Genomic DNA, 27,146 nt, shown 5'->3' with positions numbered 1-27,146 from the left:
TCAGGTTATTTGTCTCAGAAAACTCTCTCATGCCTCCAGCTTTCACCCTGACCACACCACACGATCCATCGTCTACAGCCAAGCTCTGCGATACAACCGCATTTGCTCCAACCCCTCAGACAGAGACAAACACCTACAAGATCTCTGTCAAGCTTTCTTACAACTACAATACCCACCTGCAGAAGTAAAGAAACAGATTGATAGAGCCAGAAGAGTTCCCAGAAGTTACCTACTACAGGACAGGCCTAACAAAGAAAATAACAGAACGCCACTAGCGGTCACCTTCAGCCCCCAACTAAAACCCCTCCAACGCATTATTAAGGATCTACAACCTATCCTAAAGGATGACCCAACACTCTCACAAGTCTTGGGAGACAGGCCAGTCCTTGCCTACAGACAGCCCCCCAACCTGAAGCAAATACTCACCAACAACCACATACCACACAACAGAACCACTAACCCAGGAACTTATCCTTGCAACAAAGCCCGTTGCCAATTGTGCCCACATATCTATTCAGGGGACACCATCACAGGGCCTAATAACATCAGCCACACTATCAGAGGCTCGTTCACCTGCACATCCACCAATGTGATATATGCCATCATGTGCCAGCAATGCCCCTCTGCCATGTACATTGGTCAAACTGGACAGTCTCTACGTAAAAGAATAAATGGACACAAATCAGATGTCAAGAATTATAACATTCATAAACCAGTCGGAGAACACTTCAATCTCTCTGGTCACGCAATCACAGACATGAAGGTCGCTATCTTAAAACAAAAACACTTCAAATCCAGACTCCAGCGAGAAACTGCTGAATTGGAATTCATTTGCAAATTGGATACTATTAATTTAGGCTTAAATAGAGACTGGGAGTGGCTAAGTCATTATGCAAGGTAGCCTGTTTCCTCTTGTTTTTTCCTACCCCCCCGCCCCCAGATGTTCTGGTTTAACTTGGATTTAAACTTGGAGAGTGGTCAGTTTAGATGAGCTATTACCAGCAGGAGAGTGAGTTTGTGTGTGTATGGGGGTGGGGGGGATGTGAGAAAACCTGGATCTATGCAGGAAATAGCCCAACTTGATTATGTAAAGAGTTGTCACTTTGGATGGGCTAGCACCAGCAGGAGAGTGAATTTGTGGGGGGGGGTGGAGGGTGAGAAAACCTGGATTTGTGCTGGAAATGGCCCACCTGTTGATCAATTTAGATAAGCTATTACCAGCAGGACAGTGGGGTGGGAGGAGGTATTGTTTCATATTCTGTGTGTGTATATAAAGTCTGCTGCAGTTTCCACGGTATACATCTGATGAAGTGAGCTGTAGCTCACGAAAGCTCATGCTCAAATAAATTGGTTAGTCTCTAAGGTGCCACAAGTACTCCTTTTCTCTCTGCTCATGTTTTGCTACAGCTGTCTTCTGACTTTCCATTTTTACACAGTGTAGGTGTGTTCAGCATATTTTTCCTGCAGTGTATTTATGTAGCATCTTTGCTGCAAAATATCACAAAGTGCTTTGTAAGGGCAAGAGTTTGTGATAGCATGTACTGTCACAGAGAGAAAAAGGGGAGGAAGCAAGGATGAAGAAACAAAGCGTGTAGGTGCAATCAGATGCAAGAAGTTTTGAAGCAAGACATGAAAGGGGGAAATTGCAGAGTGGCTTGTTGGGAGGAAATGCAAGTGCCATCTTCCGACAGGTGGAGGCAACACACATGAAAAAGTGATGCTCAGCTATGATGAGCAGTGGGCATAAAATTTGGAAGTGTTGAGGGCTAGTGCATGGAACTGAGATCAGAGTTAGGTGGAGTAGGTTGGGACAAGACCCTGAAAATAGTTTCTCCTCCCCCACCCCAGAATAAAGAAATAAAATAGCCACATTTTTCTGAAACTGCCCTTTTAAAAAATAATTACTGAGATTTTGAATTAGGAGACGTTCTCTGTGCTGTCTTCAAGTATTTTATTGTTCTAAGAATACACAAAGCATAGAATGCCCATTGTACTTATAAATGGGGAGAGAATCTTTTTGGAGAACTCTTGTTTTCCTAAGGCAGAATAAAACACCTAAGTGTGCTCCGGAGTGGTGTAGCATTATATCTGGCCTACTTCCATTGTGTACAAGCACCATAAAATACATTTTAACTTTTTAATAAATAACAGAGCAAAATAAGACTCAGTTAAGGTATTTACACTTAGAAAATTAAATACGCTTTTCTTTTTAAAGTCTTGTTTCCTTTCCCGTTAGTTTTATAAAGACTTTAAAAAGGAAAAGTTATTTCTCATAGTGTTCCAGGTGCTATTAAAGACTATGTTAAATGCCCTTATTGGAGAAATGAGAGTTAATTATAATGGTAACTCTTGGGGGGTAGTTTTTGAAGCGCAGTTCTGAAGGGGAGGTGTCTTCATTCTTACGGGTGGGTTTTTTGTTTTGTTTTTAAATAAAAACCAAATGAAGGCACACAGGACAGCAAGAAAGGAACAGAAAAAGACAAAAGTGAAGCTTCTTTCTTGCATGTTGGCTTGAAAAATTACAGGTGTGGCACCTGATCCATGCCCTTGTTAGCCACCTTGAATCCTGGCAAACTGACGAGACTGATAGGTCATTCTTTTCAGTTTACCTTTCTTAGGTCACAGGAATGCTCCAAGAGTAGACCTGTCCTATCTGGTTAAGATGGGCTCCTATTAGTCAGAAGACAAAATGGGAAAAATAGGAAAGAAGTAGAAGAATTAAGCTGGGGAAAGAAAGCAATACTCTATGGAAGGGTAACAGCCGGAACCTGACCTAATAGAGGTACTGATGTCAAGTGATTCCCTCTCCTTTCCTGCTTTAGTTAGGACACTTCAAGATCAATGTGATGGTAGATCCTTTTAGAGGAAGGATGGGAGCCCTGGGTTCAATTCCCTGCTTTGCAACAGCCTTCCTGTGTGACCTGAAGGCAAGTCCCTTAGTGCCAAATTTTGAAAGGTATCTAGCTGCTGAGTGGGATCTTCAAAAGTGCCAAATCGGTTACTTGATTTCAATGGGAGTTAAGTGCTTAACCTGTGTAGGTGCTTTTGAAAATTCCACTAGGTGTGTATCTATACTCCATCCATAAATAAGAATGTAAGAATGGCCATATTGGGTCAGACCAATAGTCCATCAAGCCCAGTATCCTCTCTTCTGACTGTAGCTAATGCCAGATGCTTCAGAGAGAATTAACAGAATGGCATAATTATCAAGTGATCCATTCCCAGCATCTGACAGCATCTCCAGCAGCTTTGATGGTGAGTTTGATTGAGTCCTCCTTCTCCTCACTCCTCCAGAAGTTGCCAAGTAACCCCAGGAAAAAGTGTCCAAACCCAGGTGGCAAACTTGTCATATTAAAATAAATTGATCAAAACACATATCTGCCCTAGTTGTGGATACTTGCTCTTATTCCAGTACAATGTTGGTCCATTACTAAAAATGATTTGTGGCCTGACTGGAAACTCTGAAACTTCCTAATCAAAGTTTTTTTAGTTTAAACACATTGAGTTTGTTTTACCCATTTAAACTTCAGTTTATGCTAATTTTACATAATATTTTTACATAGTCTGTTTTCAGATTCACCTGAGCTTTGTTACTTTTTACCTGCCTCAGACAATTCAGGATACATGTCATTGCATAACATGCCATTCTGAAATCTTAAGATTATCTATGTAAGGGGATGGTAGGAAAGAAAATCTTTTTTAAAAAACATTAATAGCAATTGCTAATGGCAATACAGCTTAACCATAGAGTCAAATTGCTTAGAAGGGAGTTTATCTAAAAAGCCCCTATACATTAGACAAGCCTATTATTAGGCCTGTGTACACAAGTTACAGATAATACAAGAAGAACAAATCAGCATTATGTAAAGGAAATGAAAAAATCAGAATAATACACACTGTGTAGAGAGAGAAACTAATACATAATCAAGGTGTGATTGATTGTTTCAAGGTAATGCACAAAGGAAATCATGTCATCTATGACACGTAGTTTACCCAACAGCTGTAATTCCACACAAAATGTCAGACCACAAATGTCCATTGCATTTATAAAATAAGCCACTTCAAGGACAAAAAGCACATGAATGCCCTGAATATGAAATTCAGGGGACTAAATTAACTACAGAAGTGCTCACGCACAAGTATGCTGTCAATTAAAACAGGGGTGGGGAACCTTTTTTTCTATCGGGGTCCATTGACCCACAGAAAAAATCAGTTGCAGGCCACACACAGCCCCGCAGTGGGGCGCGGAGGCTTGGGGCTTCCCCCTGCAGCGGGGTGAGCCAGTGCAGAGGTTCAGGGATTCCTCTAGGTTCTGGGTTGGGGCCACAAATGAGGGGTACAGGAGAGGGGGCTCCGGGCTGGGGCCAAGAGGTTTGGAGTCTGGGAGTGGGCAGGGCAGGGCTGGAGCAGGGGATTGGGGTGTGGACTCTGGGAGGGGGTTGGGGTGAGGGTGCAGGGTCTGGGAGGGGGTTGGGGTGCAGGAGTGGGTTCTGATCTGGGGCAGAGGGCTCGGGCTCTGGGGTCTGGGAGGGTGTTAAGGTGCAGAAGGGAGTTCTGACCTGAGGTAGAGGGTTTGGGGTGCGGGCTCCGGCCAGGCGGCTCCCCCCTCAGGCAGCTTCCAGTCAGTGGGGCAAAGGCAGGCTCCCTGCCAGCCCTGGTTCCATGCTGCTCCCAGAAGTAGCTGGCACGTCCAGCCCCTAGGTGGAGGGGCCAGGGGGCTCTCCACTGTGTGTGCTGCCCTTCCTGCAGGCACCACCCCCACATCTCCCATTGACAGTGGTTCCCAGCCAAGGGGAGCTGCAGAGCTGGCAGTGTGGTCATGGGCAGCACGCAGAGCTTTCCTGATTGCCCCGATCCTAAGGGCCGCAGGGACTTGCTGGTCACTTCTGGGAGCTGTTAGGAGCCGTTAGGACTTTTAACAGCTTGGCAACCCTAGCTTCCCCCCACAGCGGGGCTCACTGGGGCTTGTGGCTCCAGTCCTGTGCGGGGGTGCTGAGGCTCAGAGCTTCTGGCCCGTGGTGCAGAGACTTGCTGCCGGCCGGCTGAAATGAAGCAGCGGGCCAGATCCAGCCCACGGGCTGTAGGTTCCATACCCCTGGTTTAAAAGAATACAAAATTGTAAGTGCCGTTCTGCCTGTATACGCCTTGGGGAATTTTGCGCCACTGCACGTGTGCAGAATTTGTCCCCCGCAGATTTCTTCTTTCCCCACTGAAAAATGACTTTCTGACTGGGAAGCTGCAAGAGCAGTCATGCACCATTCCCTAACAGCGCAGGTACATCATTTCAGACACCCGGAGCAGCCGGCAGAGAGGTAAATTGCTGCGGGGCTGGGGACACCCCAGCCATTGGCTCCTACCCTAAGCCAGGATCAGCTGCTAGTCCTGGCTGGGCTGGAAGGAGAGGATGGGGCTTTCTCTTCCCCTGCAAGGAATGGCTGGGGCCACCCCCAAAACCTTCCCCCAGCTGCAGGAAGGGTGTCATGCTCCTCTGCTTCCTGCCCCCATCACTCCTCAGCTGCAGGGGTTGGGGGGAGAGTCACTGTATGGGGAGCTGTTCCCCGATACACCCAACCCTTGTGCATCAGACCTCCCATATCCAGACACCCCGCCAAGCCTCACTCGGTACATCCAGAACCCCCCTCAACAGAAAGGATGACCCTAGTCTTCCATACCAGAACTGCACCCCACTGAACCTCAACCCCTAAATCTGGAGCCCCACTGCCTCCAGACCACCCCCTGAGCTCCCTACACTCAATGTCCCACCCCCTGCACCACTCTGAGCCCCCACAGCCAGACCTCCATCCCACCAATCCCCACTCCCCCAGCACCCAGACCCCCACACCCAGACCCCTCTGCTGAGCGCCAGCCACCTTCACCTGGAAGCCCCTGCAGAGTCCCATTGCCCCTGCACCTGGAACCCCCACAACGAGCCTCTCTGCATCCAGATCCCCCCACACACATAGTCACCCTACCCCCACTGAGCTGCCTGCAGCCAGATTCTCCCCCACAGAACCTTCTCACCTCCACACTTGGATCCTGCCTGGTTGAGCCTGCCTGCCCCACACCTGGTGTGCTTGGTGCAGAGGGGCAGGGCCCTAGGGTGTTTCTGGAGCAGAATTTTAAAATATTGTGCACAGAATTTTTAATTTTTTGGTGCAGAATGCCCTCAGGAGTAAGGGGCCTGTAGGAATAGGTGCAAAGCTCCCATGGATTTTAAGTGTTCTTTGTGTATCTTTGAGAGCAGAATTTAGCCCTGGGGCATGCAAGTGTTCCATAAACCTTCCTAATCAATTGAATCATACGATCATAGAAGATTAAGGTTGGAAGAGACCTGAGGAGGTCATCTATTCCAACCCCCTGCTCAAAGCAGGACCAACCAAACACTTGAGTTACCTAGGGAGGTGGTGGAATCTCCATGTTTGGAGGTTTTTAAGGTCAGGCTTGACAAAGCCCTGGCTGGGATGATTTGGTTGGGGACTAGGTCCTGCTTTGAGCAGGGGGTTGGACTAGATGACCTCCTAAGGTCCCTTCCAACCCTGATAATCTATGATTCTAGCCCCAACTAAATCATCCCAGCCAGGGCTTTGTCAAGATGGATCTTAAAAACCTCCAAACATGGAGATTCCACCACCTCCCTGGGTAACCCATTCCAGTGCTTCCCCACCCACCTAGTGAAAAAGTTTTTTTCCTAATATCCAACCTAAACCTCCCTCACTGCAACTTGAAACCATTGCTCCTTGTTCTATCATCTGCTGCCACTGAGAACAGCCGAGCTCCTTCCTCTTTGGAACCCCTCCTTCAGGTAGTTGAAGGCTGCTATCAAATCCCCCATCACTCTTCTCTTCTGCAGACTAAATAAGCCCAGTTCCCTCAGCCTATCCTCATAAATCATGTGTCCCAGCTCCCTAATCATTTTCCCTCCGCTGGACTCTCCAATTTGTCCACATCCTTTCTGTTGAGGAGGGCCTAAAACTGGACGCAATACTCCAGATATGTCCTCACCAGTGCTGAATAGAGGAGAATAATCACTTCCCTTCATCTGCTGGCAATGCTCCAACTAATGCAGCCCAATATGCCTTTAGCCTTCTTGGCAACAAGGGCACACTGTTGAATCATATCCAGCTTCTCATCCACTGTAATCCCCAGGTCCTTTTCTGCAGAACTGCTGCTTAGCCAGTCGGTCCCCAGCCCGTAGCAGTGCATGGGATTCTTCTGTCCTAAGTGTAGGTCTCCTCACTTGTCCTTGTTGAACCTCCTCATATTTCTTTTAGCTCAATCCTCCAATTTGTCTAGGTCACTCTGGACCCTATCCCTACCCTCCAATGTATCTTCCTCTCCCTCCCAGATTAGTGTCATCTGCAAACTTGCTGAGGGTGCAATCCATACCATCATCCAGATCATTAATAAAGATATTAAACAAAACCGGCCCTAAGACCGACTCCTGGGGCACTCCGTTTGATACCAGCTGCCAACTGGACATCGAGCCGTTGATCACTACCCTTTGAGCTCAACGATCTAGACAGCTTTCTATCCACCTTATAGTTCATTCAGCCAATCCATACTTTTTTAACTTGCTGGCAAGAATACTGTGGGAGACCATATCAAAAGCTTTGCTAAAGTCAAGGTATATCATGTCCACCGCTTTCCCCATATCCACAGAGTCAGTTATCTCATCATAGAAGGCAATCAGGTTGGTCAGGTATGACTTGCCCTTGGTGAATCCATGTTGACTGTTCCTGATCACCTTCCTGATCACCTTCCTCTCCTCTTAAGTGCTTCAAAATGGATTCTTTGAGGACCTGCTCCATGATTTTTCTGGGGATTGAGATGAGGCTGACCGGTCTGTAGTTCCTCAGATTCTCCTTTTTCCCTTTTTTAAAGATGGGCACTATATTTGCCTTTTTCCAATCATTCGGGATCTTCCCCGATCACCATGAGTTTTCAAATATAATGGCCAATGGCTTTGCAATCACATCAGCCAACTCCCTGAGCACCCTCGGATACATTATATCCTGCCCCACAGACTTGTGCATGTCCAGATTTTCTAAATAGTCCTTAACCTGTTCTTACACCACTGAGGGCTGCTCAGCTCCTCTCCATACTGTGCTGCCCAGTGCAGCAGTCTGAGAGCTGACCTTGTCTGTGAAGACCGAGGCAAAAAAAACATTGAGTACTTCAGCTTTTTCACATCATCTGTTGCTAGGTTGTCTCCCCCATTCAGTAAGGGCCCCACACTTTCTCTGACCACCTTCTTGTTGCTAACATACCTGAAGGAAACCCTTCTTGTTACCCCTCACCTCCCTTGATAGATGCAACTCCAGTTGTGCTTTGGCCTTCCTGATTACACCCCTGCATACTTGAGCAATATTTTTATACTCCTCCCTTGTCATCTGTCCGAGTTTCCACTTCTTGTAAACTTCCTTTTTGTGTTTAAGCTCACCAAAGATTTCTCTGTTAAGCCAAGCTGGTCGCCTGCCATATTTGCTATTCTTTCTGCACTTCAGGATGGTTTGTTCCTGCACCCTCAATAAGTCTTCTTTAAAATACAGCCAGCTCTCCGGGACTCCTTTCCCCCTCATATTAACCTCCCAGGGAATCCGGCCCATCAGTTCCCTGAGGGAGTCAAAGTCTGCTTTTCTGAAGTCCAGGGTCCATATTCTGCTGCTCTCCTTTCTGCTCTTTGTCAGGATCCTGAAGTCGAGCATCTCGTGATCACTGCTGCCCAGGTTGCCACCCACTTCTACTTCCCCTACCAATTCTTCCTTGTTTGTGAGCAGCAGGTCAAGAGGAGCACAGCCCCTAGTTGGTTCCGCCAGCATTTGCACCAGGAAGTTGTCCCCAACATTCTCCAAAAACCTTAGGAGGGAGTCCCCGAATACCACCACCTGTCTCCTCCTCTTGGGAGTGGTGGTCGTGGAACCCTCATCCCTAGGACAGGATAGCCCATGCCTTCCGGTCGATGGGGTCTCCTTCTGATCCCTTCCCTCGGATGACTCTTCCAAACCATTCTCCGCCATAGTACCTGTGCAGAGAGCCTGAAAATTGCTCTAAAGAGCTCAAGATATATCTTGAGACTGCTGTAAGTTGCTTTTCAGGACTGGTGCAGTGGCCCAGGAATCGGCTAGCTTTCATAGTCTCCAAATGGCTGGTCCTAAGGATCTAGTCCATTATGGCCAACAGTGTTTCTGTTCCTGCCTTTCTTCTCAGGCTGATCCTTCTATGGCCATCTTTTCTTGGCTTTTTTTAAAGCTCTTCCTTTATTTTGCTAATTTAGGGTCAGATGGAAACAGGACCTTACGCAGGTGGAGAAAGCATAAAGAGCCTCTTCCTCTAATGCAGTTCCTGTCTCCTCCCCCTGCCCCGACTCCCCTCTAATATCTCTGTGCTGCTCCATAGAGCAGAATTGGCACTCCAACTGCACTCTGGAAAATTCCACAAGGCATTCTGCCTCAGCAAGGCAGAGTTCATTCCTGAGGCCTGGTCTACACTTAAAACTTAGCATACATTGCTCAGGGCTGTGAAAAATTTCATGCCCTGTGTCGATGTAGTTAGTTGACCTATTCCTCACTGTAGATGCAGCTATGTTGACCTAGTTGCCCTCTCTTGAGGGGCTGGATTTACTACAGAGACAGAAGGACCCCTTCTGTCACTGAAATAAGTGTCTACACTACAGCAGCCTAGCTGCAGCGCTGCATCTGTGCCACTGTTGCACTTATAGTCCTGACATGCCCTAAACTTCTGCAGGAGTGGTACATCTCAGCTCTGTCCCTTTCTAAGAGCTGCGTGCATTTTACACAATGAGCTACTTGTGGTTTATGTATTCTAGTGCTTTGTTTTGTTTGATCAGAGAAGCTGTTGATCTAGTGGTCTTAGCTTATGCCTGGACTAAGGCACCTAGATCACACCTCTTCCCACTAACTTAGTGGTCTTAGTCCAGGCATAGGAACCAGGATTTCCTAAGACCTAATGCTAGGTCTGACATTGTGACACCAAGTCATTTAACTTCTCTATGCCTCACTTTCCCCTTCAGTACAATGGAGACAGTACTTACCTAGGGGTACTGTGGGTATTGATTAATTAAAGTTTCTATGGTGATTTGAAAATATGTAAGTACTGCTTGTGGTTCTCATTACTGTGTATGAGCAGGAGATGAACCAATGTCTTGTTGCAGGAAAGGGAATACTAATGTGATCTGAAAGAAATATTTCTAAATCAATGGTCTGTTGTCAGTTGGAGAAAAGACTTGTGCAGAGAAGGCAGATAACTGTATATGGAGAAAGAAAAGGAGTACTTGTGGCACCTTAGAGACTAACCAATTTATTTGAGCATGAGCTTTCGTGAGCTACAGCTCACTTCATCGGATGCATACCGTGGAAACTGCAGCAGACTTTATATATACACACAGAATATGAAATAATACCTCCTCCCACCCCACTGTCCTGCTGGTAATAGCTTATCTAAAGTGATCATCAGGTGGGCCATTTCCAGCACAAAGTGGCCCACCTGATGATCACTTTAGATAAGCTATTACCAGCAGGACAGTGGGGTGGGAGGAGGTATTATTTCATATTCTGTGTGTATATATAAAGTCTGCTGCAGTTTCCACGGTATGCATCCGATGAAGTGAGCTGTAGCTCACGAAAGCTCATGCTCAAATAAATTGGTTAGTCTCTAAGGTGCCACAAGTACTCCTTTTCTTTTTGCGAATACAGACTAACACGGCTGTTACTCTGAAACCTGTATATGGAGAAGATCAAAAGAGTTTTTTGAGATGTTAGGGGGCTTGAGAGCAAAGGGACTGAAAATATTGCTTTTCCTAAGGTATGACATCTGCACAGACGTTATATTTATGCCAATACAACATGCGCTTCATGGCTGGTACAGTAATGGAAGGGGTTCATAGTAGAGGCCTGAGGAGGGAAAAAGGGCTGACAGAAATGTGGGCATGCTGACCTGAAAGGGTGAAACATAGCTCGTGGTGAGAGAGAAATATCTAGAATTTAACAGCCTGGAGTGACCAACACAACCAGTGATCTTTAAAGATATGAGCGTTTCATTCTGTCTTTGCCTGATATAATTCCAAGGTTTGCACCTATTTAGGTGAAACTGAGTTCATGCTGAGGAGTATTTGGAACTATTTTACCTGTTGTTTAATCTCAGTTTCCTAATATGCTGCTTTACTGTTTTTGCAATCTGTCAAATTTTACATGGTTCTTGGGATAATTTACTGAGGTAAATTACATCTCAAAGAGAGCTAAACAATTCATTAGCCCCTGAGAGATAAGAGGTGGGGTGGGGAGCGCTGTGCCCACATGTGCCGCTTCGGTTCTCTGTCAAAGGCATGGTCCTGGAGCCCAGTCTCCTGTGGTGGGGTCAGTGCTCTGACTCTGGTGAATCCAAAGTGCTCAGGAAACATTTGAAGAGACGAATTTGAACAGCAAAGTTGAAAGTCATCAGCAATATATTATGAACAGTTGAACCCTTGATGAGATGTATATACCATCCTCCAAATGCATTTGATTGCTGGCTTTTTCCAGAAGCTGCCATTCGGAGAGTTAAGGCAAAAGTTAATAATGGTTCTTTTTTTTTTTTTTCCTTTCTTACAAACCTTTACACAGTGTCCCTTTTATTTCAACGAGCCCTTTGAGCAAACATGTCAAATTCATTCTGTGGGAAGGGCCAAATTACACTTTCAGTTATGCCACTTATTAGATAAACTCCCATTAAGATGAATGAAGTCAGTTCACACCCCCTGAGCTGCTGTTTCGGGCTGCCTACGCCACAACAGATCACATTCAGAAGGTTATCATTGCAACCACAAGGGCTAGATATTTTTTATTTTAGGTTATTTATTTATTTATTTATTTGCTAGAATCTATCATGGGTACTGGATTAATACATCAAGCAGACCAGCGGTCTGACACCCTTAACTAAAGTAGAGTAATAAAACAAAAATGTATTTCAGATGGAAAGGGAGTAAAGTTGATGGTTACATTTACTAACCTGTAATATTTTTGAAAGAAAAGATGTAATTGGATCCATCTTTAAGTCACCTGGTAAAAGGGACCTGTAATGAATCTTATCATGTTTATTTCCTTTGTCTTTTATCCTCCTAATCACTCACTCATTTTTGAGCTCTATATTGACTGTATGCTGGAAACGTTGCTGCGAATGAATGTGGAACATTTAACGTAACCTGGCTATCATCCAGACAATACTGTTTTGCTTTCTCCAAAAGCATTAGATGCCTTTGGACAACATTAGGTCTCAGTTAATTCAGTGGAAATCCAGAGTAACTCCATTCAGTAGAGTTAATCTAAATTTTAAACTAGTGTAAGAGCAGATTTTGCTCCCTTGGTCACTTAGACAGTTTTCTTCTGCGTACTTTTTTCTCACACACATCATGCCATCCTGAACTACACCAGATGCAGCAAGATCAGATCCCAGGATCTAATCGTATGTTTTAAGAATTCCTGTTTGAGTACTTGGATGTAGAGGGAAAACATTATAGTTGTTTCCTTTTACAGACCCATGAAGTGTGCAGCATGCAAGTAGAGCACGATACATCTATTTGTGCTTGTAGCACACAACTACTCCTATTTGTATTTATGCCATGGCTATATCTTCTATATAAGCCTCAGTAGCAGTGGAAAACTGTGTTTGTGCCAACTCATGAAACTTCCCTTAGTCACACAACCACCCTTGAGGCTCAGTATGCTGGACCAGATTGTTTAACTGGTTACAGCTGAAACCAAAGTTTTCTGCTGGATTTTGTCTGGCTTACCTCGCAATAAAAAACAGCATGCAGCAGAATGAGGGGAAGGTTTTATTTTGTGACTTTTGAGCTCTTTTTAATGTGCCACGGCTGACTCATCTTCTTTTGTGGCTGCTGCTGTTCCTGTTTTTTCTTATTGTTTCTCCCCCTCCCTCTCCTATCTGACAGGTGTAGAAGATGTAGTAGCAATAATGATTCCTGAGCCTAAAGGAAAAGAGATAGTGAGTCTGCTGGAGAGGAATGTTACTGTGATGATGTATATAACAATTGGAACACGCAACTTGCAGAAATACGTCAGCCGTACCTCAGTGGTGTTTGTCTCCATCTCCTTCATCGTGTTGATGATCATCTCCCTGGCATGGCTGGTCTTCTATTATATCCAGAGATTCCGATATGCAAATGCCAGAGACAGAAACCAGGTGAGGAACATGTGAATGGGCTTTGGGATATGTCCTGCATTGCTTAAAATGACCATTTATCCTCCCAAGAGCATCACCATGTGATTTTAAAGTTTAAATAAAAATTTTCTCTTGGGGGAAGCACTAATATGAGGTAGCAATTGACGAAAAGGGAAATGAGTTGTGTTAGAGAGGTGCTAACATCTTTGGGAAATCAAAAGACTTCCAGAAGGGTAGACAGGACTCAAGGAAGAGAAACCTATATAAATATGTTCTTTGCATAGACAGTAGGATAGGAAGCAAGGTGTTTAAAGGACATGAGTTTTCCTTTCTTCTCACCATCACTACAACTGATAAATAATGAAAAGAGAATTAAATATTTGTGTACATTTGGCATTTACACACACACACAATAGTATAAGAAATAATCAGAAAGATAATACTATATCTAAGGGGAAAGATTCCCTAAAGTACATTTATCTAACTGACCTAGAAATGCATATAAATGAATCTAAGACCTAGTCAAAGGTGACTGCAGAACCGTAAGTTGGTGTACAAAAAAGGGGTGTGCCACAACTGAAGAGGGGAAAAAGAATGGAAAAGTGTTTTAATTTTAAAACATTTTATTCACAAATACTAAAACCTCTCTATAAGGGTCTTTGCATAAAAACATCTATTCTCCTCTCAGGCCGTTGACACTGACTGCTGAACATGTATATGAAGTAATGTTGGTTATTAGTAAATCATTGTCTGCAGGTATGGTATGGAAATGAATGGGATTCCAGGTGTAATTACTTGATTGCATGCACAGTTATGGTACCCACATGCAGAAACTAGGAACATATTCATTAGTATCCCCAAACTTCTGAAAACTAGACATGTTACGCCCATATTGAACCCATCGTCTTTGGTGCGCTGTCTAAATTCCAGCGGAGATGATTACATTCTTGCTGCACAAAATTCCATGCTGTATTTTCAGTGGAGAATTTATTCTTTACATTTCTAAGTAGAAGCTACTCTCCATCCCACAAACCTATCAATTTTGAACTATAACATACTTTAAAGCGGATTTTCATTTCAATAAGTACTTTTCAACGGTTTGGGGAGGTTGCTATGCACAAACTAAAAATTCATTTTATGAATTTGATCTACTAAAACTGTCACCATTCTTGGGAACCAACCATTTGAGGTATTACAAACAGCTCTTGTCTAGAGCTGGGCAAATAGTGGATTTTTTGCTTTGCTGGAAGTTGTGAAAAGTTAAAACAAATTTTCATTTTTGGGTCAAACCTAAAATGGCATTTTTTGAAAATTTTCAGTGAATGGAAATATTGGAAAAGCTTCAAATCAAAACATTTTGACATTATCAAAACAGCATATTTCAAGTCAAAATGCTCTCTGTCTCTCCTCTTGAAGCTGTTCCACTGTGTATAAATAATTAAATAGTCACAGAAGCAGGGACTCGACCTTGGGTCTCCCACATCCTCCATGAGTGCCCTAACCACCAAGTCTTAAAGTTATGCTCACTCTTTCCTTGGCCCGTTGGCTGTTTGTCGTTATTCATAGTGACAAGTCATAGTCATTCATGATGACGATGGATAGTCATTGGGCCAAGGAAAGAGTGAGCATGACTCTGTCTCTGGGTTGTTAGGGCCCTCACCTAGGATATGGGAGAACCAAAGACAAGATCCATCTATTTCCTATTGTCAGGGAATTTGTTTCTAAGAGCTTGCTTTACCATATTATGCTGGACATATGCTATATCCCTTTACTGGTTCTTAGTTACTGCTACCATCTTTCATAAGAGAAGTAAAACCAAGTCTGTCGATTTGTGGTAATTAAAGATCCCATGGCATTTTGTTTGTACGATAAGGAGCTGATTATCCTTGGAGCTGTGGCCTAGTGCCAACTGAAATAATTACCCTCTGCCTAAATAAATTCTCCCTGCAATTTTAATAGGATACAGTATTCTTCATTTTCTGCTGTAAACCATTGTGTATTGTTTGTAAGATAACTGCCATGTTCCATCTCAGGGGGCTTCATGTCAGAGGTACGTGAAATATCCCTCCCCATAGCCTACACACTATGGAGAGTCCAAACTCACCCACTTACTGAGCTTTTGTTTGATTAGCATAGAAATTAACAATAAGATATCAAAGCTTGGCTCAAAACTACTTTCCAGGCTTGACTGCTTCTAATGTTCCAATTGAAGGACTATTCCCTCTGGACAGGGACAGGCCTGTCTCCCTTTTATCCAAGTGGGGTAATAAGTCAGTAGAACCCATTTAACCCTTTCCCAACAATCAAATACTGCTAATAGGGATGGATGTTTCAGGCAAGCAGTACCAGCCAGTATGCTATGATGATGATAGCAGTACACCAAAAAGGTTTTGAAGTAAAGAGAAGTGCTAATGTTGCTACTTGGAGAGTGGCATATAGGTTGATTTCTTGTCAGCAACCACTATGAATATTGATTCAACACAGTAGAGGGTCTGCCGGTGCAGAAGAGTGTAGCATGCCTCCACCCTCAAAAGCCTCAAATTGGTCTGATTGCTATTTAATCCTAGGCAGATCATATAAAGTGAGTGTTTTTTAATTTATAAGTCAATATCTCATTAAGGTATAACATAAACAGGGCATGTTAGTGTGTTCGGTTGAGGTTCAGAAGCAAAGTTTCCTCAGGCAACTGATCTCTTACTCTCTCATCTCTATTTTACTCTCTGACTATTTTGCCTCTCCTCCTCCAATTTCTTTCTCCTCCTGCGGCTGGGGATTTTGACATGGAATAATGTCACACTCTGTAGCTAAAAAGGGGAGTCCATGCATGCAGGAGGCAGCCAAAGCAGTGCCTGTAGCAAGTGAGATGTTGGTCAGCTGAGATAGATAGAGGCTGCAGATTTTCAAAAATGTGGAAAATCCTCAGGAAGATAGGGAAGAAGAGCACAGATGGGGAGAGAGAGAAAAGTTTTACATCATTGGCACTTGGACAGAGGAAACCATAGCAACATGCCTGCTTCATTGTTTTTCTCTTTCATGCCTCCTGCGATCATTAATGTAAGGAGCTGACAAAAGAGCACAACTCAGACTTGTCCTTTCTGTGAGGGTTATCTGAGTTTTCCTAATGTTCTATTTTTCTTATCTTTGACATTTTTGTTTATGGTACAGGGATAGGCTAGCAACACTCCTGTCCTGAGATACTGTGTCTTCTTGCGTGTATGATAGAGCAGCAGCTTGTATTTCTTTCCTTGGGTAGAGTTGAAATCTGACTCCTTTTGTCATGGTGCTCAAAGGCTTTTCCCATTATAATCATTGTGTGTGTCCGTGTCTTTTGTCTTTGCACAAAGATACTGTGCTTACTTGTAGAAAGTCCTGTACGTGCTGTAGCACATGCATCATCAGCCAGGTTTGAGAAGTATGCGTCTTCAGTTTGTATTTCATTTAGTCCAATAAAGTACAGCCCCATTTATCCAAAGAGCTAGGGTCACAGCCATAACCTTTTGGATAAATAGAGTTTCAAATTAAGGGGGAGCCAACCGGTTGTCCAGTTTAGAAAAGGCAGTATTCCCAGTCCCCACTCCAGAGTTACAATAAAGGCTGGCTTTACAGACTGGCTGGCTATCTCTGAAAATGCCAAGATCTGTGACTGAGATTCATTTAACTAGGGTTTGATTAAACAGATTTGAAGTCTTTAAAATCCAGTGCATTTAAACCAGGGGCTTGGGAAAGAAGGGTTAATATCCACAAACGTTTTCTGTGTCAGAGAAGATCCTAGACCCACTGAGGCCAACTATCCATGCTGAGATCATTCATATTTGCTGTTTCTAGGGTTATCTGCTAACTCACTAGCTAGGCTATCCAGAGCAGCTCACGCCACCTCTCTGTAGACGGAGACTTTATAATTGGCAATTCAGGCACTGCATAGAAGGAATGGGATGAAGCAACAGACCATAAGCTGAAGGATGTGATATTTAACCTGAAGGTTGTGATATTGTTGTAGGAAGAGAGCGTTTCTGAATTGCTTCTCTTGATTGCACCGACACACTATCCCAGTTGGTCCCCTCCCCCTGTGCCTTACCTTCCCCACAGATCCACCTGGACTAAGTCCTCTTCCCATTGCACTAGGTCTTCACTCCCTGACAAATGTGCTCCACCTCCTGTCTACTTCTCAAGAGTCTACCCTTTCCTTTCATTGTGACCTTCTTTCCCAGGCCCACCTCCTTTCCTACATGCAGGGTAGTTAGTAGCTCTGCCCTAATGGGATTGAGCTCAGATTCGAGAAGGAACTGACTGTGATCCATCTGGAGAGCAACAAGTCCACATCATGATCAGCAGTCAGAAAAATGGAGGGCTCTTCCCTCATGGCCTCCATGTTGTGAATTACTTTTCTGGTTGAAATTTACAGTTTCTTACATGTGCCCACAAAATATGTGCACATTGCTATTTTGTGCATTTACCAACGGGTAACTGTGTATGCAGGTTGGCAGTTAGCCAGGCAGTTATCCATGTGTGCATGTAAACGTCTGCCAGTGTGGGCTTTCGCGCATACAACTATGTGTGCCAGCCGCATTTGCAATCACATTTTCATAAATCCGTTTGAAAATTTGGGCCTCTAGTTTAAATTTCAGGCTTCCAAAATGTAAAGTCATCCTTACCCCAGAAGAAAAGAACAGGTTTAACTGTTGTCCCTGGTACTGGTTGGACTGTGGCATGGTTTAGGGTAAAAGATAGGTTTGATAGTCTTTCTGGTGAAGTGCCCAAGCTCTACTCTTTATCAGCCAGCCAGGGCAGGAACCAGGTGGCTGTTCTGATACCTGTTTGTACTTCCGTGCTGCTGCTTGTGCAAATGAACTGAATTCTTAGAAGGAAGTCATTGTAGCTTTTGGTTCTTTGCTCAGCTTGTTGTCGTGAATGGACATCCTGTATGCAAGAGATCTTCTCTATGAAAAGCAGTGAGAATTGTTTGCATCAAGAGACCTCAGGTTGTAGGGCTGAGCAGAAACAATTTGGGATTAGAAAACTGTGTTCTGGAAATATTCTGCAGAGTTACTTCTGCTGCAGCTCTCTTTGCCTCCTTCACAGCAGTGACATAGGTTAATAAAAATTCCTGTGTCAGTCTGTCAAACTACATTTTCCACTAGCACCTCTGGAGTTTGCTCTGTGTCATGTGGGAACCCTGGGATAGGAGAGGGTGCTTCAGTGCCAGACGGCTGATAGCAGTATATGGCAGGAGTTGTCCATTACTCATTCCTCTTCTCCCTGCTTTCTTGTTAGGGAGGAGTTGGCTGTAAGTAAGTTTTGAAACTTTGTGGGCTCCATGATATTTTGGGGAATGGCTGGACCATGATGAGATATCATCAGGCAAGGAGACGCTGGAGCGAGTTCTGACTTCTGCCTGCAGTAGGGACTGCTCTGTTCACAAATGAGGAGAATTTCTATTTCCTGTGTCCACATTCAGTATGAGGATCCAGTCCAGTATGCTGTGTGTCTGTATGTTACCTGTGAGAGACCTACAGCAGAGAGCCTGAATACAAAGCTTTGGGTCATCGCATGAAAGGTATCCTCTTTGCAGCTGTGGTAGTCTCCCAAGACAATGAGCTTTGTGAACTTTGTCACCATGTCAGATGGCGTTTCTCTTCGCTTGTCTGGGAAACGGTAAGTATGGCAAAGTATGCGCCCCAGTCTGGTCTTTGAACTCACAAATAACTTGTTCAGCACTAATGATATGCTCAGTGCTGTGCAAGGCACAGAGATCAAGACAATCCCTGCCCTGAGAAGCTAAAAGAGAATCTAAAAGACAAACATGGAGAAAACAGGAAATCTGGGAGGAAATAAATTCGAGAGAGAACAGGTGTCCCTTTACCCCTCTCACTGACCATCAGCTAGCACTCCCGCTCCAGGACTGGCACAAGGAAGGCTCTTTGCCACAGTGCCCCTCCTTCTGTTTAACCACCATCGACCTCCCTTACTGGCGGGACCCCCACACCCACTGGTGAGCTGGAGCCAGTTTGCACTGGTTCGCTAGAACCGGTTGTTAAATTTAGAAGCCCTTTTAGAGCCGGTTATGCCGTGAGGGACAACTGGTTCTAAAAGGGCTTCTAAATTTAACTGGCCAAAAGTGGCCCCTTAGGCGCCGACTCCATGGGTGCTCCAGCCCTGGAGCACCCAAGGGGGAAATTTGGTGGGTACAGAGCACCCACCGGCAGCTCCCCGCCCCACCCCCGGCCCCAGCTCACCTCCACTCCGCCTCCTCCGCTGAACGCGCCGCCCTGCTCTGCTTCTCCACCCCCCCAGGCTTCCCGCGAATCAGCTGTTCGCGTGCTGAGAAGCAAGCTCAGGGAGGCAGAGGTGAGCCGGGGTGGGGGGAGGGTGCAAGGAGGTCCGCCTGCACCGCAGCAGGTAACCCGGGGGGGGGGGGGTGCAGAGGAACCACTCCTCACCCCAGCTCACCTCCGCCATCCTCGGCCTGAGCGGGAGGCCACGGCCTGCTTCTCAGTCCTCCCCGGCTTCCCGCCGAACAGCTGATTCGCGGGAAGCCGGGGGGGGGGGGCGGGGGGAGGCACAGAGAAGCAGAGCGGGATGGTGCCGTTCAGGGGAGGAGGCAGAGGTGAGGTGAGCTGGGGCCGGGCGTGGGGCAGGGAGCTGCTGGTGGGGGCTATGCACCCACCAAATTTTCCCTGTGGGTGCTCCAGCACCAGAGCACCCAGGAAGTCGGCGCCTAAGGCGCCGCTTTTGATGTGATTGGGGGGGGAGCAGCAGCTTCCCCTACTCCCCCCCCCAGCTACGCTCCCCCACCCCTAGGAGCCAGAGGGACCTGCCGGATGCTTCCTGGGAGCTGCCCCAGCTAAGCACTGCCAGGACTCCCCACCTCGCTCCCCCGGCAGGTGCCTCTGGCTCTTAGGGGTGGGGTGGGCACCCACTACAGTGGCCCACGAGACCCTCCTGCCCGGTTCTGGGGGCAGTCAGGGGACAGGGGAGGGGGGTGGATAGGGGAGGGGTCCTGCGGGGGGCGTCAAGGAACGTGGGGGGAGTTGGATGGGGCAGGAGTCCTGGGGAGCGGGGGTGGGCAACGACCCCCTCGTGGGGTGAGGACGGCACCCGTTGTTAAGTTTTTGGCAGCTCATCACTGCCCACACCAAAGGAGTGGTAACTCTGACTAGCTCAGGACTGAATGTCCTAGTGTTAATTAGATTATGAGATTTATAACCATAAATCCCGAAGCTCCACTTCAAACATTTAAACACTGTAATGTTAGCCATTCTTATCTTTGGGGGCAGTGTTTGGTTACTGATAGCATGCATTTCACTTCAAAGATTCTTCGAAAGTATGTTTTTTTTCTCCAGCATATACTAATGAAACAGTATTCCTTAAAAAAACAAAAAAAAACTGATCACATTTTCATTGAAAGCCATAAACGATGTCAGATAAGAAAAGGTAAACATGAAAACAAACAGATCAAAGTTTTAAACCAATCTTTAATCTTGTCCTCTTCTCTTGAAGAATATACGAAAAAAACAAGACATTTCATTAACATAAATAAAAAAAAATTCCAGAAGCACTACATAATGTCTTTTTTTTTTATTTTACATTAGCTGTCTGCCTTTGATTTATATTAAAGAAACAAATAGTTTGCAAGTAACGTTTTCAACTCTTGTTTGATTCTTTTGTTCAAGGCAAGCTATGAGAAAAATGTGCCATAGATCAGAATAACAACAAGGGAAAAGAGGAAACATATTGATCGAGTTTGCTTCATGAGTGGGTCCCTATTTACAAGCTACATACAACCTCACGTCATTTTGGGGTTCATTTTCTAACCAACTCCAGCTGGAATTTGCTTCCACACTGGCATGTCTCTGAACTCTCTCACACACAACATTTGACCTTAAAAATGCAATGTCCTCACAGTCACCACCGTTCTTAAATCCCCATTCCTAAACTGCGCTGTTTCTGGAAGTAGCTGTCATGTGTGCATATACAGAGGCTGAATTCATTTACGGTGGTGTAAATCAGGAATGAGATCAATAAACGTAATTGAAATCAATAAACTATTGTAAAACAAGTGTAAGTGAGATCAGAAATGGGCACTAGGTATCAGAAGATGATGCTTTGTTACGAAAAAATAGAAAAACACTATGAAATTTCACTTGGAAAGAAATTCAGTATGTAATGTGGAGGGAAAGGTGACAAGGAACAAGAAAAACGCAAATGAAAGTAGATGGCCAAGCCATGACTGTAGGGCTCGTCTGCTGTTCATGACATATAACTGCAAAGTTGGACGCTGATCCTACAATTGAGAGCATACGGGCAGACTGCCGTGCCTGCCTGCAACTTCACTGAAGTCAATGGGACTAATGTAAAAAAATAGGCTCCCAAAATAGTGAATCGTTACTTAATACATATCTGTTTCTATTTTCATGTAATGCCCATAATGCAATAGTTTAGTGTTGTCATAGGCCAGTGTCAATTCTTCACTGGATTAGCATTATAGCTGCTTTGCCTAATGAAATTTAGATAACTGAGGAGCCTTTAATCCATGCAGCATTTTTGTTTTTAAAAGGGATGTCATGCTATTTCCCACAGCAACCTGCCTGGCCCTGTCAGTTTACATTTACACAGAACCTTACTGTTTCATGTAAAACTGCTTCAGATTATTAACCACCTATAGAAAAATAAGGTGATGGCTTCTGCCTAAAGATATATTCTTTACTAACGGACAACTTTGCATTTTCAGCGCCGTCTTGGAGATGCTGCAAAGAAAGCAATCAGCAAGCTGCAGGTCAGAACAATCAGGAAAGGTGACAAGGTAATTTTTTCCTTTCAGACTAGAACTGTGCAGCGAGGATCCTCTCAGACTGCCAAGGAGAGGGAAATAGGAGAGGAGTGGCAGTTGCTTTTTATACTAGTAAATATCCCACAGCCAGGGGCAAGGTGCTGGTAAGCAACTTAAGGATGGAATGGAACAGGGAGGGAAGGGAAGGGAAATTTTAAATAAAGATACAGTAAAGTTATTTTAGTCTGACTGTTAAAGTAGCTGCTGTTACAGTTTGCAAACCAAATTTTGTGGCCAAATTCTGCAGCCCTCATTCAGGCAAAACTCTCACTGACCGTAGTGGGAGTACTACTGTACATAGAGTAATTCCCAGTTCAAAGAGACATACTTGTACTAGCTCTCGTCAAGCTAGAGCACTAATGTAGCTGCAGTAGTGGGACAGGCTAGCTGACCCGAATACGTGCCCATCAGAGACCCTAGGCATGTATATGAGGCAGCTAGCCCTTCCTGCCACTTGTACTGCTGCTGCTACATTCTGTTTTGAGCTAGTGTGCTAAAGTGTGTCTCTGTGAGCTGGGATTCACAACCCCAGTTCCAAGTGTAGATCTACGCCGCATGTGCACAGACCCTTGCAGGTCTGGATCCCTAATGAATGCCTCTCAGACTTTCCTTAAGATACATTGTCATGCTTAAACACATCAATAACCATTTGAACTTTGCTCTGCTGCTTAGGTTCTTGTTTGAAGTGATTAACCCAAAAAAAAAAATCTAATGTAATGTTCTCTTTACTGTAGGAAACTGAGCCAGATTTTGATAACTGTGCAGTTTGTATTGAAGGTTACAAACCAAATGATGTTGTCAGGATCTTACCATGCAGGTAAGTTAATACAGTGTATGGAGGCATTTACTAATGTGTTCTTGGTTTTAAAGTCTCTGTCCTTTAGTGTAAAACTGCAAAATTGGAATTGTCAAATTCTTAAAATGAGATTATCTGAGAACTTCAAGTTTTTGGATTTTTTTTTCTGTACTCAAAAAGTATTCCATAAAGATTTGACATGTTACTCTGATGTGTTTGAAGTTAAAATAATAACTGCAGTGAGTGACGAGCCATTTAACATCAGAGCTTGAGTCTAACTATGTTCGTGCTTGGCATGGTATATGGGGATCTTATTTGGTCAGGCTTTTTGGTTAACCATTAATATTGGCCTGACTGGGAAAGAGCAGTTCGGCTGACGATATTTTCTAGTAACGAGAATGGTTGTGAGATTTAGGCTATGTGTTAAGGTAGCCTAGTGTTCAGAAGGTTTGGGCAGAGAGGCAGAGTGTTGGAGGGTAATATTTTTTGTAAGAGCCCAGGTGCTAAGTCTGTGGAATTTGGAAATATTACAAAGTCTTCAGTAAAAAGGGGGAAAAAGTGTGTGGGGGGGACTGATCCTGCTGTCTCTTCCACCAGTTTAACTCCATTGATTTTAGAGGAGTTACTCCTGATTTAAAGCAGTATGAGGAATAGAAATATTGATTCTAGGTCAAGGTTGCAGTTCATTGGCAGGATAGTGTAGGGACACTTGCATTGCCATTTCCTATATTGTTAGTTGTCCACAGAACAGCTATCTGAAATTCAGCAGCTTTCATGAGCTTTAACTTCACTTTAATTTCTTTTTAATTGCTGTGTAAATAAAGTGGGAAGGAAACCTTACACAAATCATATCTGGGATGGCTTCCATCAAAGACAGCTAGATACTCCATTTCTCAACTTGCTTTCCTTGGAAACAGGAATACCAAAAGCATGTACATGTAAAGTGTCATTTTCTATGGAGCCCATCTTCTGTTTGACATGAAGAACTGAAATATTTGTTCCTTTTTGGCTATGTTATAAATAATAGGCTTCCATGGTAGATATTTTAAATGTTAAGTGCTTACTACCTGTGATCATTCTTGTGAGTCATTGGATGTGTATGCTTACTGCCATAAATTGGGCCAGCTCTAGAACCCCCATCTCTGACACACAGCACATGTACTCTTGTCAGACACAAGCACAATGCTTCCTCAGCTAAGAGTTTAGAAAATGGGACATATATACAGTTTCGAAGTGGGCTTAATTCCTAGTATGTTCCTGTGGGGCCCTAGATAAAGTTTGGAAATTTTGTGCTTAAGGTACAGGTATTTCTTTGAGGAAATTATATGGAACACATACATCTAAACCCCATCTTTCACTTGTATCATTCTCACAAATGACCCAGCACAGAGTCATCCTTAATGTTGTTCACGAGGTTAAATGAGAGTGCGTAGTATTAAATAAGGCCTACTGAATCAGAAACACATAGTTAGCAGGTGATGTTTAGCTCTTGGTTGACTTAAAAAGTTACTTGGAAATGGCTCCAGCTAAAGATTAGCAGCAGATCTGTCTTGTAAAATGCACATGCATCCGATGAAGTGAGCTGTAGCTCACGAAAGCTTATGCTCAAATAAATTTATTGATCTCTAAGGTGCCACAAGTACTCCTTTTCTTTTTGCGAATACAGACTAACACGGCTGCTACTCTGAAACCTGTCATTTTGAACTTTGGCACTGTTGAATTATGAGAGATGAGGAGTTCCCTCCCAAGTAGCTACTTTATTGAAACTATCTTCCCTACTGTACAAGTTAGGAAAGGTAACATTTTACAGATTTGTAAGCTTTTGTACACCACCATAGGTGTTGGTGTTTATTATTACTATTATTGTTGGTGAAATGCCAACAGTTTGCCAAATGCTATACAAGAAACAAAAATAAAGATAGTTCCCGCCAATGAGAGTCTACAATCTATAAAGAAACACCAACAAGATAGGATGCACTGGGCAGCTGAGAGGAAATAAAGAATATTGATGATAAATCAGTTTCAAGTCAATAGGGAAATCGTATAAGGTGGAAGAGCACTCTTTGCACTGGTGATTAGCAAAAGGAAGACACAGACCTGCAAATACATATTTCGTTCTTTGTCATCCCCAGTGTATGCTCACTGTATATACCTTGTATATGCAGGGCATTGGCATAGCAGCCTGCAGTTCAGGGAAGACATTGGCTTCCCACCAAACCTTATTGAAACTTCCAATTTCTCAGTTGTCGAAAAGCCAGTATCATCATGACACCAGTGCTGGGTGATCTGAACTGGTTGCCTTTTGGTATGCAGGTGAAGTTTAAGATGTTTCTTTTGACCTGTAAAGCCATGTATGCCTTAGGGTCAGCATATCTGAGAAACTGCCTCTCCCTCTCCACATGATATTGCCACAGCTTTGATCAGTGGAGGCACCCAGTCAATAGCCTCCTTAGTTGAAAAAAGGAGGAGCTGCTGGCAGGATGTTCTTCATGGGACTCTTCACCAGTGATCCAAAATTACCCAAATCTGACTTTTAGGCACACTGCAAAGTCCATCTCTTTTCCCAGGCTTTTGGGGAGAGAATTTGCATCAAGTTCTGGGCTGTGTGCCAAGGCCTAGTATTTGGGATTAGGGTCATTTTTGTTTTCCTTCCTGGTTTAGAGGATGCTGTTGAGTTTATTTTTGTTTGAACTAATATGATTTCATTTTTAATATATGTGAAAGATGCTTAGAGCCCTGGATAGACATTATAATGTATATATTGAGCAAATCTAAATAAGCAAGTGTATCAGCAGCTCTCCCACAGCCAGCCCTAAACCAGGAAGTTTCCAGATGCAGCTAGTAGCTATCTTGAGGCTTTCTGTTGTCCTCGTCTATACAAAAATTTGTAGTGAAAATCCACTAGTCAGTATTTCAGTAGTGGATGAATTTCAAAGCCACATAAACAGCTTCTTATTAGCTCTTCGGGTCCTTTCACTGTGTCATTCCCTCAGAGCATTCTCTTTAAGTGTGGCAGAGAGTCAATGAAGGGATACCACTGGCTATTTTGGAGGGGAGATCAATTTCATATATACTTTTTTTTCCCGTCCTCCTACATCTGCCTATGTTTTTAAATTTCATTCTGAAAAGCTCAGAATTTAAATGATCAGGTTGAGGTATAAAGTAGTGTGTGAAGTATAAAGTAGAGATTAAAGAGACTTGGAAAATAGGAGACTAAGGGGGGGATATGATAGGTATATAAAATCTTGAGTGGTGTGGAGAAAGTGAATAAGGAAAAGTTATTTGCTTGTTCCCATAATATAAGAACTAGGGGCCACCAAATGAAACTAATGGGTAGCAGGTTTAAAACAAATAAAAGGAAGTTCTTCACTCAGTGCACAGTCAACCTGTGGAACTCCTTGTCTGAGGAGGTTGTGAAGGCTAGGACTATAACAGGGTTTAAAAGAGAACTGGATAAATTCATGGAGGCTAAGTCCATTAATGGCTATTAGCCAGGATGGCTAAGGAATGGTCCCTAGCCTCTGTTTGTCAGAGGGTGGAGATGGATGGCAGGAGAGAGATCACTTGATCATTACCTGTTAGGTTCACTCCCTCTGGGGCACCTGGCATTGGCCACTGTTGGTAGACAGGATACTGGGCTGGATGGACCTTTGGTCTGACCCAGTATGGCCATTCTTATTTTCTTATGTGCCTTTTGATGCTGCATGTTGTGCTGATTTTTCTCTTGACGGAAATAAGTCTTAGTTTTATATCCAGGTTTAAAAGTTGACAATAGCAAATATAATTACAATTAGTTTCTAGGGCATTGACACAAGATTGAATGTAACCATGTTCCAGTGTTCCCAGAGTGTTTTCACCTGTCCTCCTCCCACTTTCAACTTCAAATCTCCATCTTCAAATCCTTACTCTACAACCCCTCATCTGTCTTGTTTTCTCCTCCTAGACTGCTGATATTGCTAGCTTTGTCTTCCTCTTACTAACTTCTCCATTCATCCTCCTGTTCTGTGTCACCTTCCAGACTCATTATCAGGGTCATTCTCTCAACTTTGTCTGTACGTGCTCTGTTACCCCTCCCAGTATCGCATTCCTTCCATAATCTCCAGTCTATTAACAACTCTGACTTCACTGATGCTCTCCAACCCCTCCTTCCTTTCCTTGTGTTAGCCTCCCATGAGGAAACCATCATCTCCATCACTTCTCTGTGCCCATCCTTTTTGATGTTTGGCTTCTTTCCTGCATTCAGTTTTTCTGTACTGACTCCAGGGCTGATGAATGGCTCTGGAGGAAAAACAATCCTAACAGATTTACTACAGGTCCATCCTCTTTATTCAGTATAGCAGTCTTCCTTGA

The 27,146-nt window shown here is 44.1% G+C and overlaps 1 protein-coding gene across 2 annotated transcripts in view; it reads left to right on the top strand.

The window, feature by feature from the left end:
• The window catches only part of RNF150 (ring finger protein 150), a 202,282-nt gene that overhangs the window by 123,763 nt on the left and 51,373 nt on the right, over nt 1-27,146 (top strand). For both annotated transcript variants that reach the window (XM_048847065.2, XM_075127702.1), the window contains exons 2-4: nt 12,944-13,194; nt 21,902-21,973; nt 22,735-22,817. In XM_048847065.2, the coding sequence (XP_048703022.1) occupies nt 12,944-13,194; nt 21,902-21,973; nt 22,735-22,817 (406 nt within the window). The remainder of the gene's footprint in view (nt 1-12,943; nt 13,195-21,901; nt 21,974-22,734; nt 22,818-27,146) is intronic.

This window comes from Caretta caretta, chromosome 4 (genome assembly GCF_965140235.1).
Source record: "Caretta caretta isolate rCarCar2 chromosome 4, rCarCar1.hap1, whole genome shotgun sequence".
NCBI lineage: Eukaryota > Metazoa > Chordata > Testudines > Cheloniidae > Caretta > Caretta caretta.
This window is presented reverse-complemented; position numbering and strand designations above follow the sequence as displayed.